The sequence below is a fragment of the Amphiprion ocellaris genome, chromosome 2, assembly GCF_022539595.1.
Source record: "Amphiprion ocellaris isolate individual 3 ecotype Okinawa chromosome 2, ASM2253959v1, whole genome shotgun sequence".
Taxonomy (NCBI): domain Eukaryota; kingdom Metazoa; phylum Chordata; class Actinopteri; family Pomacentridae; genus Amphiprion; species Amphiprion ocellaris.
This window is the reverse complement of record NC_072767.1, coordinates 21,166,009-21,184,813: the sequence shown is the minus strand read 5'-3', so window position 1 is coordinate 21,184,813 and position 18,805 is coordinate 21,166,009. Positions and strand designations below refer to the sequence as shown.

General features: G+C 39.7%; 2 protein-coding genes across 2 annotated transcripts in view; both read left to right on the top strand.

The window, feature by feature from the left end:
• Positions 1-8,077, top strand: part of anos1b (anosmin 1b) — a 48,816-nt gene extending 40,739 nt beyond the window's left edge. The window contains exons 10-15 of the mRNA XM_023264582.3: positions 2,055-2,309; positions 3,687-3,787; positions 4,970-5,132; positions 5,469-5,701; positions 6,661-6,804; positions 6,945-8,077. Of these exons, the coding sequence (XP_023120350.2) occupies positions 2,055-2,309; positions 3,687-3,787; positions 4,970-5,132; positions 5,469-5,701; positions 6,661-6,801 (893 nt within the window). The 3' untranslated portion in view covers positions 6,802-6,804; positions 6,945-8,077. The remainder of the gene's footprint in view (positions 1-2,054; positions 2,310-3,686; positions 3,788-4,969; positions 5,133-5,468; positions 5,702-6,660; positions 6,805-6,944) is intronic.
• A 347-nt stretch (positions 8,078-8,424) lies between these two features.
• LOC111564785 (uncharacterized) lies at positions 8,425-18,240 on the top strand. The gene is made up of 10 exons (XM_023264581.3): positions 8,425-8,522; positions 10,054-11,812; positions 12,764-12,869; positions 13,698-13,845; positions 14,019-14,066; positions 14,220-14,297; positions 14,794-14,931; positions 15,969-16,052; positions 16,546-16,596; positions 16,842-18,240. Exons 2-10 carry the CDS (start codon positions 10,324-10,326, stop codon positions 16,950-16,952), a joined length of 2,253 nt encoding a protein of 750 aa, XP_023120349.2. The 5' UTR covers positions 8,425-8,522; positions 10,054-10,323; the 3' UTR covers positions 16,953-18,240.
• Positions 18,241-18,805: the final 565 nt, after the last annotated feature.

Here is an 18,805-nt window from a genome sequence, read left to right as displayed (position 1 = left end):
ATAATATGAGGCTACTATCAGTAACAGCTTGCCTACCTCTGTAGCTCATCAATTAAGATGTCATTCCTCATTTATTTAATTAGTTTAAAAAAATATTTTAAAAATTCAGATGTGGTTATGTGATTGTGACTTCCTGGATTGTCTTACTTTTAGCAAGAGAATAAGTATATTTCCCAAAATATGTCAAGTGTTTCCTTTAATTTAAGTCACGTATTACCGTGCTTTATAGAGGTAGATTTTCGTACATGTTGGAAATTAAGCATCAAAGGTGCATCGCTGCACTTTGCACCATTTTTCTTACACATCTACAGTTTATTTTAATAATCAATTGTTGGTGTAAAGTTTGTGATGTAATATTAAATAGATCCAAGCCATCTCCTTCAACAGTTTGCGTGATTTTATTTTAATTGAACTGATTCTTGTGTAAAGAAAGAAATGCTGGTGAAGCTCCAGACATTCATTAGATTTGGTATAGTTTTGCCTTGTAGGAATACTATTGTGGAGTACAGCTTAAAGTAAGAGGTGCTCAGTAAATTCAGATTTCTTGGCCAAATAGTGTAAACTACTAAAACTCAGGGACTCCTCTCGCAGCCAAGGAGCCCGATCCCAAATAGTACTTATTAAGCACTTATTTAGAACATTTCATTAACTTGTCATGACATTAATAACTACTGTTTATACAGCACAGTCCACAGCACCTATTTGTTGCAGAGTCATACATTATGGAGTTAATGATTTTCCTGTTAGGGTTAGAACTGCTGCATTTGCTGACTGTCAGCATATTCTGTCTACCGACAGCTGCACTGTTTAAACACACAGAAACACAGAGTATAGTGGAAAGTGGCGATGTTAATGGTCGTCCAGGCAACGAGGTATTTATAGGTGACCTATCGGTCAGCCCAGCAGAGGATTATGGCCAGCTGCACCTCAATTACCAAACCACACACCAACATCTTTATATGGAACATATTGCCATTTATAATTCAGGAGAATTAATATTTCACACAGTCTGTGTATTGGCCTTGGGCTAAATGCTAATGAGGGTCAGTTAGCGCATAGAAAGCCGATTAGCGTTTCTATATTAATGAAACAACAGGAAAGCTAGCTACCAGCTGCACTACCATTACCAGTTTATGATATCTCTGGTGCAATAGAATTATGAATTCCATGTGCTGTGTAACAGGTTTCATGTACTCAACACACACATACTGACAGGTGACAAATTAAAGGAAAACCAACAGAAAATGTTTTTGTAAGGTGTTGGTCCACCACTTGCTGCCAAAACAGTTTCAGTGCAGATTGCCATTTATTCTTCAAGGCTCTGGAACTCTGCTGGAAGGATAAACACCATTCTTCCAAAAGATATTCCATCATTTGGTGTTTTGATGATGGTGGTGGAGAGCGCTGTCTGTCAGCTTGGTCCAAAATCTGTCATATGTGTTCATTTGGGTTGAGATCCTGTGAAGGCCGCAGCTTATGATTCACATCATTTTCATGCTCATGAAGCCATTTGGTGAATATGGGCGTTGTAATTCAAGAGGAGACTACTCCCACCAGGATAGAAATGTTTCATCATGAAATAAATGTGATCACAATATAACAACTTTACTGATATGAAGTGGCATTAGTAAAGTTCAGTATAACAGGGCCACTGTATGCCATCATCACAGGTATCAAGGGTTCATGTTGTTCCTTTGATTTGTCCCCAGTCTGTGCAAAACAGTGAACATCATTTTGATTTTTTATTGAGCTGCCCCGTATGCTTATGTAGTTATGGTTGAGAAGCGGATTTTGCTTAGAATAGTTAACATAATGAACATCTGACCTACATCTAGATTTTAAAATTTGTTTGTGGGTCTGTTAAAGGTATTTTGATTGTGAAAATGTGGAAAAAACAGATTTGTTATTAATGAGCTTTGAAATTCTGACTATTTTAACTGTGTGCTGCTTTGTTTATCGTTCCAAATGAAGGCCTTCAAATCGGTCAAGTTGTAAAATTTTAAAATGTGTTGTTTCCCCACTTTTTCTCTCCTCTAAATCGAACTCCATTAAAGGTGAAGACTTCTCCAATGAGCTCCCCTCCTCCTCATCATCATCATCATCATCTTCTTCATCACTTCCCTCTTCTCCTTCTCTCTCTTCCTCCTCCTCACCTTCTTCCCCTGACCTCTCCATCTCCTCCTCTGTGCCTCACCCTGAATCCCCCATGAACCCTGTCACTCCTGGAAACCTGCGGCTGGAGGTCGCTGCTCCTCATTACCATGACAACCAGCTGCAGGTGAAGGTGTTCTGGAAGTGGCCTTACCACGGTGAGTTAGTTTTGAAACACCGAACGGCTGAGCAAAATGCCAAGAAGGAATGAATACTAAAGAATTCCAAATACTTAGAATGGCAATAGAATGCTGATGCAGTGAGCAAGGCACTCAATGATCAGAAGCAATGTGTGGTTCAGTGTCTTGTGTAAGGATACTTAGGACAGGAAGGACAGGAAGTGCTGTGGATCAAAAGATTATCTCTGTGATTAATGGACGATCCACTCTGCTCTCATTACTTAACAGCCACAACACTGAAACCATCTGCCTAATACTGTCTAGTTCAACCTCATGTTGGCAAAACAGCTGTGACCTGTCGAGGACTAGACTCCAGAGACCTGTGAAGGTGTCTTGATATCAGGCACCAAGACCTTAGCAGCAGATGGATCCTTTAAGTCTTGGAGGTTGCAAGGTGTGGCCTCCATGGATTGGACTTGTTCTTCCAGCACATCCCACAGATCAGTCAGTCAGATTAAGATCTGGAGAATTTGGAGGCCAAATCTACTCTTTGAAATCTTTATCATGCTCCTTAGACCATTCCTGAACAATTTTGACAGCACAGCCCAGCCATCTCTCCCACGCTGCATCAGTGAGCCTGGGTTTCCCATGACCCTGCCCACAGTTCACCAGTTGTTCTTTGGACCACTTTTGGTAGGAACTAACCCCTGCATATCAGGAATGAACCCAGACCTACATGGTGTGGAGATCCTCTGACCCAGTCATGTAGCCATTACAATCTGGTCCTTCTCAAAGTTGCTCAGATTCTTAGACCTGAGTAACACTTACCCCACCTGTGCATGATGGCTACCACCCTCTTCTGCTGTGGCTCACATACATGTCTTTCTGCTGCAGTGCTATTGAAACTAAAGAAAGTAGTAATATTGCTGGTATGTCAGTCTGACTATCAACCACTGCAGCTGAGTCTGAGCAACCTGTGTGGATCCTCTAACCTGTTAATAAGGGCATGTAAATGATAAGACATAAGAACTGTGGCTCAGATGCTGCTATTTTCCTTTTTTTTTTTTTGGTTCCAACACATCAACATTAAGGACTGATAGTTCACTTGCTGCCTTATAATTCCCTCCCTTTGACAGGTGGCATTTTAACGAGATAATCATTATATTTGGTTTTCAAGTGGCGACTGATTGGTTTATATACTTATGTTTGAGAAGAGACTGTTTTGTTTGATATAGTAATCGGAGTGAGAGAAGTACACCAAAAATCAAAAGATTACATTACTTGGAGTAATAGCTGAGTGTTCCACACTGTTCCACAGGGCTTCAACAGCTTCATGTATAAGAAGAAGAATTAATCTTCACATATAAACAAACACTGTTTATGTAGTGTGTGTCTGATCCCTCTGTTTTTTTCCAGTTACTCCCAGACAGAGACACCCTGGTCCATACATTCTACGCTGGCGTCCACATACCTGCAGTACTAATGTGACGAGCACAGAGAGAACAACAACAGTGCAGGTATAGCTATCCTGGCTGGGTTTTATGTGAATTTGTGTTCATGAAATAGTACAAAGATTGTTTTGCTATTGTCTTGAGTGTTACTATTGTGTCTGTTTGTGTGTGTATGTGTGAAATTGAGCTCAGATTGCATCACAGTAATTGAGATCAGTGTGAAATGCTCTCATCTGCTGTCTGTGTGTAACTTTGTCTCTCTGCCATCATCTCTGTCTCTGTCTACCATCACTTATAGCATAACTCTGTCAGATCCCTGGCTGATGTATATTTCATTGCATTTCATGGTGTGTGTGACACTGTGTGTTATTTTTTTTTTTTTAAATAATCTGTAACATTTCTTATGTGAAGTGATGTAGAAATAAGTAATTTCTAATTCATGTACCATTACCAGTACCATACGTTTGCTGAGGTGTTTTGACGTATTTTTGGGAGAAGTAATGCCTCTACAAAAACTTCAATGCACAAACTTTCACAAATTTATTGCACGCAACACTATAATACTTCAGTTTGTACAGGTGTGTGTTAAATTTGTAAGTCCCTACGTGTCAAAGTTTGACAGGACCAAGAATCTGTGTTGTTTGCAGAATCATTTCAGCAATAATGAGTCACCATTAAATGTGTTACCAAAACTAACATTAAAAAACCTGAAGAGATGTGCACATGTTCTACATAAAATGTAACTGTTCTAAGTCCAAGTCCCAAACTGGAGCTTCAGCAGAAGAGAATAGAGCAAACTATATCCTGTACATTGTTTGTTCACTACATGAAGATAAAACTGGACTCATCAACATTAGATCTTTAGCTGATATTGTCCCAGTGTTAACCTCTCAAATAAAATGATCACAGATGCAGTGGATTGATAAATATCAAAGTGCTGCGTGCAATTTGCTGAGGTCGCAGAACGTGATCTTCTCTTAATTGAAGGTCAGGCTTTTTTAAACAGTTGCAGCATTTCTCGCTATTTGAAGCTGCCAACCTGCAAAGCTGCCAAACTCGGGTGTTTATTTTAACATGGAGCTAACAAGCTGCTTATGTGAGACAGGTGCCGAGACAGAAAATAGAGGTAATATGTATATTTCAAGAAACCTTGTAAAAGGTCAGTTTTAACAACCAGTCATGTACAGTTTATACAGTAATGTCATTTTTTTAAAACCACTGGCTTGACTTAACTTTCCCTCTCTCCAGGGCACCCATCAAACCATTACAGGCCTGCTCTTTGCCTGTAAGTACCGGGTCGCCGTGGCAATGAAGGCTGACCCAGGGTCAGAGGCTGTTGCCTGGGTTACAACCCCAACTTGCTCCTCCATCAGGGTCAGAGGAGGCAAAGCTTTGCCCTGCAACAATGAGGGTAGGAGTAACTGAACACAGATGTAAAGGCATTGTCCATTAATTATGTAGCCAACCATAATGAACAATTGGAAAAATAACTCTCGAAAGCAATCAGTACAATTTCACCGAAAAGTATAATTTAAACACTGAGTGCACATTGTATTATCACAGAATTTTATGAGCTTGACCAAACAGTGTTTTGTTTTTTCTACGTGGTTATCTGGTTGGATAACTTTTAATAATTGTCATTACGATGAAGACATTAAAAAAGTGTTATTTTAAACTCCATGTGAAATAGTTTAGATAAGTGTTCTGTGATAGTTGATGGAAATGTTGTGATTTTTGTTTGTTTCAGAGCGCCTCCTGGCTGGCAGAAAGGTGGTACTGCGTCCCGAACGGCTCACTGCAGACTTTCAACAAGTCAATGGCACTCTGCTCAGTATGTTTCGCTGGAGGATGTCCCAGCATGCACTGGACCCGGCAGCCATTGAGGGGTTCCAATTCACCTGGACGCTGCAGTCGGAGGTTGCTGCGGCAACAGAGGGGCGGGAAGACACGCTAATCTCCCAGACGCAGACAATCGCACCGGTGAGACAAAGGGAAAGGTCTACAGTGACAGCATTGTACTGTGCAAACAGCAGGAGGAAAATGGTTCAGAAATATGAGAGGGATAATGTGTGGGTGTGTTTGTGTGAGTGGGTGTATATGTGCATGTGTCCATACAGTGGTGGACAATAAGTCAACAAGTGTTTTCATATCAAGTTCTAAAAGTTTCAGTGAAAAGCTATTGGACTTCTCTTTTTGGTTCTTAAAAACATTTCACTTCTCATTCAAGGGCCCTATTCAATTATATCTGAAGAAACTCTTTTCTCTTTCCTTTCACAATACGAGTTGCAGAGTTAACTGAGTGTTCAATGAATCAAGAAAATTTAAACATTTATGATTCATTTATTAAAGTTAGTAAAAAGGGACATATTGATATATGATAATTAATGGATAAGTGTGCTGATTTTCCATATTCTTTACCAACACCAAATCCTTAAAAAATATCCCAACAACAAGTATCGTGGTGTTGCCGGAGCCAGATTTAACTTGTTCCTTTGTGCCAAAGAGTCCATTTTTGTCCAAATACTATAAACAACCAATCAGTGAGCCACCATGCCGTATGTTTTGAATTAGTCCTTCTCTTGGATATTTCTCCTAGAGCAACAAATCTATGGCTGAAAGTTGTCCTTAACAAATGCAATGTTTTCCTAACACTAAGATGTCCAGCAGTTTAAGAAGATTACCTTTACTATTTTGAAGTCAAGTAAAAATTGTTAGCCACTTTGTCTTATGCGCTGAGCAAGAAGTGATGAGTTTGGAGCTGAGAGCCGCAGACAATCAAAGAGAGACAGACTAACACATGGAAAATGTAGAATAAACCCTGCTTCTACTTTTATTTCTATCCTTTCATCTCATTATTTATGCGTTTACCCAATTAAAAGATTTATGTAGGCAGAACAATGCGTCTGTGTGTGAGCTTAACACTTCTTTACCCTCCACAGTCTGAGCGGTCGGTGACAGTTCGCGGTCTTCAGGCTGACAGTGTTTACCAGCTGCAGCTCCAGGTGCTAACAGCAGGGGGGAGCAGTGGTGCAGCCATCTCCAAGACCATCCGTACTCCACCTATCAACACCACCCTCTGATAGGTAGCAACACTCCCTCATAAACACATGACATTTTTTTCTAGCTCTACAAAAGCCATATAGTTGTAAATGCATTGCTTTAAATGAAAATAAATATAATAATTGCAAATGTGTGCGTTCTCTGTTCACTTAATCTCTTCCAGGCCCCAACTACAAAGCTGCCTCTGTCTGCTGCACCACAGTCATCTTTAGCATCGTCCACTTTGTACTGTCCTCCACTGTGCAGCAGAGTTTCATTGCAGCTCAGGAGCAGAAAACAAGACTAAAGCTGCAGAATAAAGAAAGTCCGTCTGTGTGAAGCATGCTCACACAAGAAATGTATTTCCCACTTTGATTGTGTTATTTCTCTTTCACTTAAATCACTTTTCGAACATCATGAAGCTTGTTAGCTTATTCTAATGGAAAGAAATAATTAGTATTTCAGTCAGTCTGTCAGCTGATTCGAGGGTAATTTGCTTTAGTCATTATTGTTTTGCAAAAAATGTAAAATTAAGTGTGCCTGTGGTGCCAGCTTTTAAGGCACTAACAGCTGGTCTTGGCAGTGAAAACCATGCCCCTATTTTTCATTAAAGTGGCACCATTTCCTAAATTAATCCTGGTGACGTCATTAGTTCTAGCATTGCAAGACGTATGTGAAGAGTGAGACTTTTGCACGGCTACATTGGTGTTTGGACGGGATTTAAAAAGTCTAATCCCCTTACACCCCTAGAGCCAAATTACTTTTGTAAAAAGACTTATTATGCCTGTTGTTTTTGAGTTTGCTAGTAGAGAATGATATAGCACTGACCTTATGTACAAATAGAAATATAGCAACTGTTTATTTCAATGTGTAATCTGCTGCATTATCTTTGAAGCTAGTGGGTGTGACTTGTGCTGAAATCTTGCTGTAAGCTCAAATATTTTATTATATTGTTCATATGTTAAAAAACTTTTTTTTTACTCATAAGTGTCTAAATTTGCTTGTTTTATACATTGTAGGCTATGTGCAGATTTATTTTACATAATGGTACACCTATTTCACTAAACAACGATATGTGACACATTCACAGTTAATATACTTGTGGTTGATTTCTTTGTTTTACAAATGTCCTGTCATTGCTTTGAAGAGGCTGGAAGCTACTGGTGTCATACAACCAGTAATTACCATGTTGATATTATCTTTTTGTAACCGTTCACTGTTAATAATTTTGTAGTTAACTCCTTTACTTTTTAACTGTTAGTTTATTTATTGTTTTCCTGCCCTAGTTTTTTGTAATTAAAGGTTACCAAGACATGGTGTGGGTTGTCATTGATGTGCCTCAAAATGATGATAAATACTGTGTCAAGAAAATATTGACACAAACATAAGTATCAGTATTGATATTGATACTGCCAAGAAGATACCCGTCAGTTGAGTTTATTTGCTATGGCAAGACTGGTTTATTTATGTCATGCAAATAAAAGTAAACATTTTTTCTAATCAGGAGGGACATTGCTGCAGAATTAATTTATTTTTAAAAATCTAGATTTTAGGAATGTCATTGCTATGTTTTATGGCTGGATGTTAATCGAAGTAGGAAGATGAAATGCAAGGGCTGAATTTGAAGGTGACTTCGGGAAATTCCGGAGGCAGCCGAAGATGAGCCCGATGCCATGACGCAATCAATAAGCGACGACAGCTTGGGTTGTTGTTTCTTCAAATCGTGGCCAGACGGAATTCAGTTTCTAATTTCATTGACAAGGTAGTGTATAATGATGTTCCTTTCAACATTTTGATATGCATTTAGCTTGCTCAAATCATAATTTATTCGAACACGGCATCGTAGCTTCTTCTTGGTGTTTAGACGCCTCCAACTTCCTCCTGAAAATGGAGGAAATGTGTGTTGTCGCTGCTTTGTGTTTTCGCCTGTGTTTTGACTGTAGCAAGCTAACTTAGCTAGCTTCAGGGGAATGACTAACTTATGCAAAACTTTGTAAAATGTCATATTAGACTCAGTGAAATCAACTAAAGGCGTGTTATATTGTTGAATGATGGCTGGACATGCTCCGTTTGTCCGTTGCCAATTGTTACATTATTTCACCTAACGAGGTAGTTTTCAATTAACTGCACCACTTTATTGAATGTGCTTACTGTCACTGACTTATGCTAATGACTCATTTCAGTGCAGACGTTAAAATTTTGCAGCTCAGGAATTTTAAAATCTAGCTGCTATGTTGCTAACATTAGCTCGATATGAGTCGTCCTTAAAGCAAGTAACATTTATTTTAATAACGTCGCTTTTAAAGCATAAGAAACACCAGATGTCAGTCAGATGTTTACTGTCATGTCATCGTGGTTCATGTGCACGTGAATTGTCAATTTCACACGAAGACAACAAATCATATTTTAGCTGTGAACCACCTGTTAATTGAGTTGCGGTGCTTCAGTATTTTATTTGCGAATGGCTCCAAGCAGAACGAGGCATAGAATAAAGTGATATTTCATTTATAGTAAAACACACACGTTATTTTCTTAACTTTTAACAGGACTGATGTACTTGTTGAATTTAAAGTGTCGTAGTGAACAGCAGAGAAATGAACTAGGGTCACCTTAAGACACATATGGGACCTTTTGTGATGCTTACATGTCTGGACTTTGTATGATTCTCATGCAGGTAATCACATTCAGGTAAAACTTAAACTCACTGCACTTCAGTCAAGCTGAACTTTATTGTCAGTTCCATATAACAAGGAATGCACAGCAGCGCAAAATGCATTTTCCCCAGCTCAATGATTGACATGTGTGAAGCAAACTAAGACATAAATAGGCACAATGTCACATTAAATCTTGGACTAATAGCTGATCATAATAGTTGGCTTGTTGTACAGTGTGACAGCAAATAAACATTAACACTGGGGTGTAATGGTAATGATAATGTGCTGAAATAGTAAAATTAACTACAAATCCTCCTTCAACATACTGTCAGTGATTGTGGACAGAATTGTAGACACATGTTGGACCTGTCAAAAGAAGTGGTGGATGTTAGTTTTATTTTCCCTTCCATGCTTGAAATCTCACCTGCTAAAAACATCATCTAGCTCAGCATTTCTGATTTAACCGTCTGAAAAATATGCAACAACTGGCTGACAGGGCTGCATTGATCTGCATTTGCATTGCTGATATGAAAGTAATTGTGAATCCTGGATGAAGCCCTAATTGTCTATCATTGTTTTTTTTTTTTTTTTTTAATCTCTCTCTCTTCTTCTTTCGCATCTTGCACTTGGTCTAATTAGGAAATTCATCTACCACTGAGGAGCGCTTGAAACCTGCCATGCTGTAGTCTGCTGTCATCAGTGATTTCTATGGTGGGAAAGACTTGAGAACAACTACTTTTACAAATAGCAACGGTGCTTCCTGAAGAATTCCTGGAGGGAAGTGCGAGGATAAAAACTGAGGAAGAACACACCACATTACTTGTAATTCAGCAAACCAAAGGGGAGGAGAGGACAGGTGTGCAAAGAGGAGGTGTTGGGGATGGGGTTGAAGAGCCAAAGGAGGACGTCATGGTTCACAGCGGCTCTGCTTCCCCAATGAAAACAACATCATCAGCATCGCCTGATTTAACTGTTTCTGCTACAGCACCTCCTCTTGTGCCTCCTGCTGGCTGTACTACAGATCAGGACATAACTGAGACCTCCACCAAACTCCTCACCACAGACCTCACCGCCAACTCTGATTTAGCTCAACCCCCTGCTTTGACTTCTGCTAATGCAGAGCCTCCTGTTGTAACCACAGTAAAATCACTAAGCACTAACTCAAGTCCAGCATTAGACAGGTCCTCTGCTCCGACACCAAACCCTGCTCAGGGCCCAGTCAATGGCCGTACATCAGGCAGGAAGAGGACTCCTAAAGCCTGTGACTGCTGTGGCCCCAACAGTGCGGGACACAATGCCAGAAACTCAAGCAGAGGGAGGGGAAAAGGGAGAGGAAGAGGGAGGGGGGCTTATAAGGACCTTGGGGACATCCCAAAAAGAAAAGTGGGCCAGTTGACACGTATCAAGAGCTTTGATTTGACCAAGAAGCAAGTAGAGGAGGCAGAGGATGAAGGTGACGTGTATGAGAAGGTGGAAATGTCTGTAGCGGTGGCTGATACTCAGCCTCAAAGCACCGTCGCCATGCCTGTCACAGTCTCCTTGCAGGATGGACCAATGAGGAACTGTGTTGCTCCAGAGAAAGGGGACGCACAGATAAAGGAGAACACATTGATTGAGGCCTCAGGGGTTGCTGGGGCAGTAGGAAAGGGAGATGGGAATGACAGAGGTACAGGGATTTTTTTGTTAGGAACAACAGGCAGAGGAGCACTAGTGGTGAGAGGTCAAGGGAGAGGAATGGTGAAACCTCCTATTACTTCGAAAATGGAAGTTAATGTTGAAATAAAAGGGGGTGTTGTCATCAGTTCTAAAGCAGATGCCTTAAATCAGTCAGTGTTAGGGCAGGGGGGAAACCAAAATGTACAGACGCACCATGGAGACCAGTTTTACCCCAGCTCAGTCATATGTCCATTGGGCAATGGAGACACAGTAAGCCTATCTGACACCGAAGGGGAGTTGGAGGAGGACAGCATGATTGTGACTGAACCTGGAAATGCCCTACTGTCCATCTTCAGGCATTCAGGTAACGCTTCAAGATCAGAAACTCCCCAGGACCTTGACTCTGAGATGCAGGTAGACCAAATCCCTGATGGAACAGACCAAGTTTCTTTACCAATAACACTGTCCAATGGAAATGCCCCCACACTAACAGACTCTGGTCACAAATCCACAACTACGGAAGTGGAAACTTCTCATCCAGCTTCCTCTCCAAGTCACTGTCCTATCACAGTGAGCAGCATGCAGCACGACTGGGCATTAGGAGACCACAGACTGTACTGTTGGAGTGGCACATGGGAGAAAAATGAGATGGAAGAAATGTCGGGTAAGAGTTGGTCAGAAGAAACGGATATGGATGAAAAGAATGAAGAAAGCCTGGAGCAACTTACTGACATGATCCACGGTAAGATGTGTTTGGTAGCAGACAGTGGTACTGTATGTTTCTACATGAACAGATTCATCATCCTTCGTGTTTAGTCATATGAAAAATGGTCAATGATTGATGTTTTTACACATAAACTCAAATAGCAACCGCTGACGATATCAGCACTTTTTGTGTCATATGACATCCATAAACTATTCATGGCATCGTCCATGAACCATTAATAAACTCAAACTTGATCTGATGCACAATTAAGAATGTTTATGAATGAGTTTTTATTCCAAAAAATATGCTATGTCCAAGGAAAGAACTAAATTTATCTGATGTTGCCACGATTTGCAAACTGATTCCTTTCAGATTTTGTTGCAGCTTCTTTGCCAACCAAAACGGAGAACAAAACTTAGTTGATATCAGAAAAATCCAAAATGGGTTTGATGAGAACAGCTCTGTCAAGTATAATATGAAGCCTCTCTGTGCTTAGTATTATATATGCATGATATGAGGAATTAATCTGTCCTGCTGGCATGATGTTAATACAAAGCCTGAGGATATATTGGACAGAGATCTTTATGAAGATAAACACCAATGTACCGAGATGTCAATGGGTATTTACACATCTGCCTTTTTCATGAATCAGAATAGGGATTTAGTTTTTCTTTCTCTTGAATGTTGAGGTAACATGAATAAGTGACACCTGCTTAGATTTGTCTTCACAGAATAAGCTTTGTGGGGTTTTTTTTGCAAGTAATTGTACAGTCTTGCTACAAAAAAGAAACTAAGTATGTCACTGACCAGTATCAGCAGTTATTTGCACACCTATGAAAATGTAGCATTTCCTGCATTTAGAAGTGCACAGGCCTGCATTTGATAAAGTCACAAGTCTGGGATTGTCATCAGCGGATGAATGAATCGATAAAAATCACTAATCTGATGTTTCATATAATCGAGTTATAATGATTTCGTCTGTCTTAGACTTTCTGGAGAGCTTCTATGTCAAATATGGCAGCTTCATTCCTCTTAGTGAATCTGATGTCCTGGAACATCTGAAGAAGAAAGGCAACTCTGACCTCAGCAACAGGTCAGTACGCACATGCACACAGAGTATCGATATGGAATTTATCACTATTTTCACACGAGCAGAAGTGCAGGAATAACCTTCAGAACTGCAGTGTCAGAATTTAAATCCTGATTCACACGGGGCCATTATTACCGGGCGACCTCATGTGATTTAGAAAGTGTCATGTGCACTGAATTCACACAAGATAAAGAAAGTGAAGGGGGCAACAAAAATCCTTACAATTAAATAAACAAAAAAACACACAGATGCCAACTCAGACAAGGTTGATATTATCACAGGACCTTGGTGAAATATTGTAACTAATTTATGGTGAAATTTTTACTTTGCAAGTTACAGACGTGTCAGATTCACACTAAATTAAGATCACAGGTGACCTCCACAATTATTATAAATCACTGGAGGTCTTGAGGAAATACTAATCCTGTCTAAAAAGGGCTTAAAAATCATAATAACTGTGTGCTCAGGATTTTCATTGTGTGTTATTGTGAAATATTGTATCATCTGGGCAAAGGTTAAATCAGTCAGAAAGAAGAGTAAGTAAAAAATTGTATCAGATCAGACCAGTTTTCACATTCTTCTCATGTTGCAACAGCATTCGGACATATCAGTTTGGAAGCAGAAATGCCTAAATTAAACTCACGCACTGCCACTTTTAATGCTGTTGAAAACTTATCCCTCTTTTCTTGTCTCCAGCCCTATGTTATCTCCTTTGTCCTCTCATCCTGACTCTGAAATATCACCGAAGATTTAATAAACAGGTTGAGATTCACTTTTAAAATTCCGCTAGTGTTTCCCCCTCGTCATTAATCTGTTTTGTGTTTGTTTTAGTGGACTGGACATCAAAGGGGAGATGACTCGGTACAGGGCAGGGCTGGCCTCTGCTCCTATTGCAGGCTTTATGGTCATGTATAATAAACACACACTGAGCCTGGAGGACCTCGGCACGCTGGAGGAACAGAACTGGCTTAATGACCAGGTAAAGGGCGAGCAGAAGGGTCCGCAGCAACGTAGAAACCTTTGGACTGCCAATGAGGAAGTCGCTATTATATTTATGCTCTTAACATAATTGCATCTATATATTAAGAAATATTGCTTGGTGCAGGTTCAGAAGTGAAATCGCATCCTCACTTTGCGTTTCTGTTCTGACAGATTATCAACATGTATGGAGAGCTCATTATGGAAGCGACAGAGCACAAGGTAAGCTATAATTGTGTTTGTAAACTTACATTGCAAATGTATCAATATAAATAGGGATGTCGTTTTTATAATGCGTTAGTTTTGAAATTATAAACACTAAAAATAATCACATTTTTTGGCTGTCTAATGGGTTTTACCATTTCTTTTTCTTAGGTTCATTTTTTCAACAGCTTTTTCCACAAGCAGCTGGTTGCCAAAGGTTACGATGGTGTGAAGAGATGGACTAAAAAAGTAAGGAGGAAGGTGGAACAGTTTGCAGTTTTGAAAGCAGCACTGACTTTTATTTTGCCACTGTGAGTCAGAGCTGTATCCTGGCTGCTGCAAGAAACCAGATTTAGATTGCCATCAACCTTTCTGTGTGGTGTGGTTGCCCTCATTGGCAGCTGTAGTCTAAATTCAATGTGTAAACCAAATACAATGAAAGCAAACCGTGCAAAATATGTTTTATAATTCTTGAAACCAGCATTTCCAGCTGCCTTACTGTCAAACTTAGCAAGTAAAGGAACTCCAAAAGTTATTTCAGGAATGCTGATGAGCCTGTTTGTCCTTTAGTTAGTGATATTTGAGTTTTCTTTATCACATGTGAAGCAATAATTGCCCAACAATCTGACTTTTATCTTGTGCATTGTGTGTGCTGACTGCACGCTGTTCTATATAGCTTGTGAAAACACCTTCAGTGTATTGTTTCTTGAATAAATTTGTGTGTTAATTTGTGGGATTATTTCAGGTTGACCTGTTCTCCAAGTGGCTGTTGCTCATTCCCATCCATTTAGAAATCCACTGGTCCCTCGTCACGGTCACCATGGCAACCAAAACCATCAGTTACTATGACAGCCAAGGGATTGTCTTCAGACACACCACAGATGTGAGTCCCTCTGTGCATGTCAGCGTCTTTAGGTTGCAGTTTATAGTTTCAGATTTCAAATTGCTGCAAATGAGCTCTGATGAGAGGAGATCGTCAGTAATTCAGCACTTTAGTCTCTTTTTTTCTGCAAATTGTAAGACAATCAGTCCCTGATGAGAAACTACTTTAAAGAATCAATATTAGATTCTTCAATTTGGAAGGCTTTTTCTCTAGAAATCCTTGGATTTTATTATATGGCTGTAATGAACCAGAATAAAGTAGAAGGATTATATTTTGCTTTGATTCTAAATTATTAGATTAATACTTATATGCTTATAAAGTAATTGCTAAAATAACTAAGAAATGTGTTGTCTCGTTTCTCTGATTGGGGTAGTTTCACTTGCAGCATCAGAAAACACTCTGACTTCTGTCCTGCTGCTCTTACTGTGCTGTTAACTAACTTAATATATGAAGATCCTCAGAGCCACTGTCAGATTAGAGCTGTGAGCAGCAAAGTCTTGAGTTTTAAGTGCCAGAATAACAATAATGATCTCGTACTGACATATGAAGCATTGAACACTGCTCTACAAAGAAGATTTTATTTACTAAGGAGGAAAGTTTTTTGGACACAACATGAAATCAACAATCGTTGATTGGACACCTGCTCTTATGATGTCATCTCCTAGCAAATAAAAACTATGAAGCAGTGCGTTGCTGCATTTAACCCAAACAGATTTGTAGATTGTCTTACTTTTGCTAACCAAATGGTTTATTTTCTCAGTCTTCAGGTCAGTCTAGGAAGTTTTGGGTACAGCTGAAGAAATGACAGCTGTTTCATAACAAGCCAGAACATTTCCCTTTGAGGAGTGTGTGTTTGTTTCCTTATATCCCACCTCTTTGGTCACATTATTGACATTTTTGATAAAACTATTCCAATACTTGTATTGTCTACTCTGTGTTCAGTAGTCTGAGCTAACATTTAACTTATTTGGAAAATGTTTGAGGAAAGTTTGCAGTTTGCCCTGTCGTCATTGTAGCATAATTCTGTGTGTTATCAGAACATTATGAAGTACCTTCAGTCTGAAGCCCGAGAGAAGAAACAGACAGCTTTCCAGAAAGGCTGGAAGATTACCATCATTAAGGTAATCCTGATCCCTGATTGTAATTATAACACTGTGTTTACTTTGTGCCCAAAAAAACACATAGTCTAGCACTGCTGCTGTTAGTCAAAGATGGCAGCCTTCATTTTGTATTGCACAGTGTACAAAACAGGAGATTCAAGAACATGTGAGTTTGTTTCATTTCAATGATATGGTAAATGTGCCAAAATAATTCTGCGGAACACTGAAAATTACCGTCTAAGTGCAGTTTTAGCTGTGAAATACCACTTTAACTCTTAAAGCATTTACTTATCCATCAGTTGACAACATTTTAAGAAGTAATGTTGTAATGTTTTATATGTTGAGTCCTTTTTGCTGTTTGATTTACATATGCTACTTTAAAGTTGCTTTCACATTGGTGTTTTTCAGTAAGTACTGTCTATAATAATGATACAGTTGCATGAATGTAAATAGAATATAAAACTGTGACAGCATCTAGTCTCCTCCTGCTTCACTGTGAGTTGTGATTCTTTAGGGTATTCCCCAGCAGAAAAATGACAGTGATTGTGGAGTTTTTGTCCTTGAGGTGAGACATTATTTTTTCCTTCTTCCAGTCTGTGTTTCCTCTCTTTGCTTTACTTGTCTTGTTTCCTGGCAGAAAGAGAGATCTTTTTGTGTAGGAAAGTTTCTGCAGAGAAACCTCTGGTATCTGTACAGATTTGATTTGCTCAGTCTCATTAAAAAAGAGAAAAGCTATGATCAATGTTCACTCTCAATATGGAGATTGTGGATTATTTTACACCACTGTCTGTGTGTCTTTCTGCCTGTCAGTACTGCCGTCGTCTCTCTGTGAAGCAGCCTCTGCTGTTCAGTCAGGAAGACATGCCTCACATCCGCAAGAGAATCTACAAGGAGCTGTGTGACTGTTGCCTCAATGACTGAAGGACAGAATAACGGTCGCCTTCACTCCCTGGCTGCTTTCCTGGTTACATGAGACGGCCTCTCCAAGTCTGTCAGATGGCCTGTCTCACTGACAGCCCGTTACATAAGCTAACACAACCTGGCCATCTGTATTCCAGGGAGGCCTCACCACCAATCTGCCTGACTGACAGCAGAGTGGACATCACTTGGGACTTTTAGTGACTTCTGGAGTTCAGTAGCAGTCTGGAGCGATGCAGATTCTTACTTGCAAAGAACTACTGACGTGGCGCCCTACTGACCCTCAAAAATGCTGGACCTGTACACTTCAGGTTGCTTTTGCTTTCTACGTTAACCATCCTACGAGGATATTAAGCAAACAGCCGCCTTTATGGACACAACGGAACGCTGACTTTGACTGAGGAAACAAGTGTTATACCAACCTGGATCAATAATGGACATCCAGCCCCAATGGAGTGGCCTTACCTCGTAGATGGCCATTTTAAACTGGCATTTTTAACAGTTAATTTTATGCTGGACTCTACAGCAGTATCATACTTACGGTTATATGCACGTTTGATAACATGTTAATAAAGCAGTGGGCCAGCTGTTCACTTTAAACTTGAAGGTGTGAGTCGGGTTCGTGCTCTCAGACTACAGATGTTTGCACGGCTAGAGGCTGATCTATTGAAGTCTACAATATCAACTGAATGTAACGATATGTTTTCTTCTTCCTACCGTACAGTCGAATGGCTTGAAATGGGGGATAGTATTTTTTTCAAGGTAGTTGTTGTTTCATGTGTCAGGTTTTTGACACCTTATAATGATTGACTTCCAAATAAAATTCCAATTTTCCCATCACATTATGTACTTTTTCTTTGCTTTTTGTTTGTTTTTGTTTTTTGTTTTTTTTGCTGTGACCACATTCTCATGGTAGAATTTTAAAGCAATTATTTGATGTTACTGTAACATTTGAACTCATCCGTTTTTCAAGCTGTACAGCTAGCTGCTGCTATGTGGACCACCATTTCTGGCTGAGGAGTTTCTCCAACTCTGTGCCGTCACTGCTTCACATGGATGCGTTAAGACGGGTGGAAAGTCGTGGCCTCTTACCAGAGAAACAAGTGAACCTCAGCTATTTTGGTTAAATCTTGTCTGACCTTGATTTTGTTGTCATATTCACTTCTATGTATTTACAGATTGTATTGTACCTTTACTGGCCTACTACTGTATGTGCTTGCTTTGGCTAAAAACCGCAATGGTTTTCTGGACTGTTTTTATTGTTGTTATTAAAAGGCCAGTACTGCTGGGACTTTTGTTGCAGCCTTTCTTGTAATCGGTTTGAAACGGGTGACTAAAATGTATGCATGGGCAGAAACATTCATCCAGGAGCAGCTGTTTCAAAGATTTCTCCTCTGGTCGATGCCCTGGAGCCTTAGGGATAAAAAAAAAAAAAATCCTGCAAGATGTAGGAAGAGGAATTGATATTCTGATATCCATAAACCTAAGAGGAATATAGAGTAAGCTCATTTCATATCAGTGAGTGGATGAAACTCAAGTGAAATCTTGGTGATAGCGTGACTTCAAAGGAAATCTTATCTTCTTATCAATCCTGTCAGACAATCTCAGCATCTCCCGAGTAACTTTATAAACATCTTTTGCAGAAGGCAGTGATTCAAAACCTCAGGCATTTATTAGCTGAAAGATTTAGGTACTAATGAACTGCTGCATTACTGTATAATTACCAGGAGAGGGGGTTATAGATCAGCGATTATCATTGTGGAACACTGAAATTGTTTTCCTTTTCTTGTCTTTTCCTGACCGGAGGCCACAGAAGTGCCAGCGGCTTGGAGCTGGATGAAGGTTGATCGTCTTGC

Coding starts and splice junctions, on each gene's coding strand:
- LOC111564785 (XM_023264581.3), top strand. CDS start 10,324: ATGGTTCACAGCGGCTCTGCTTCCCCAATGAAAACAACATCATCAGCA. Junction 14,298..14,793: donor TGAAGAGATGGACTAAAAAA/GTAAGGAGGAAG, acceptor GGATTATTTCAG/GTTGACCTGTTCTCCAAGTG. Junction 14,932..15,968: donor TCTTCAGACACACCACAGAT/GTGAGTCCCTCT, acceptor GTGTGTTATCAG/AACATTATGAAGTACCTTCA.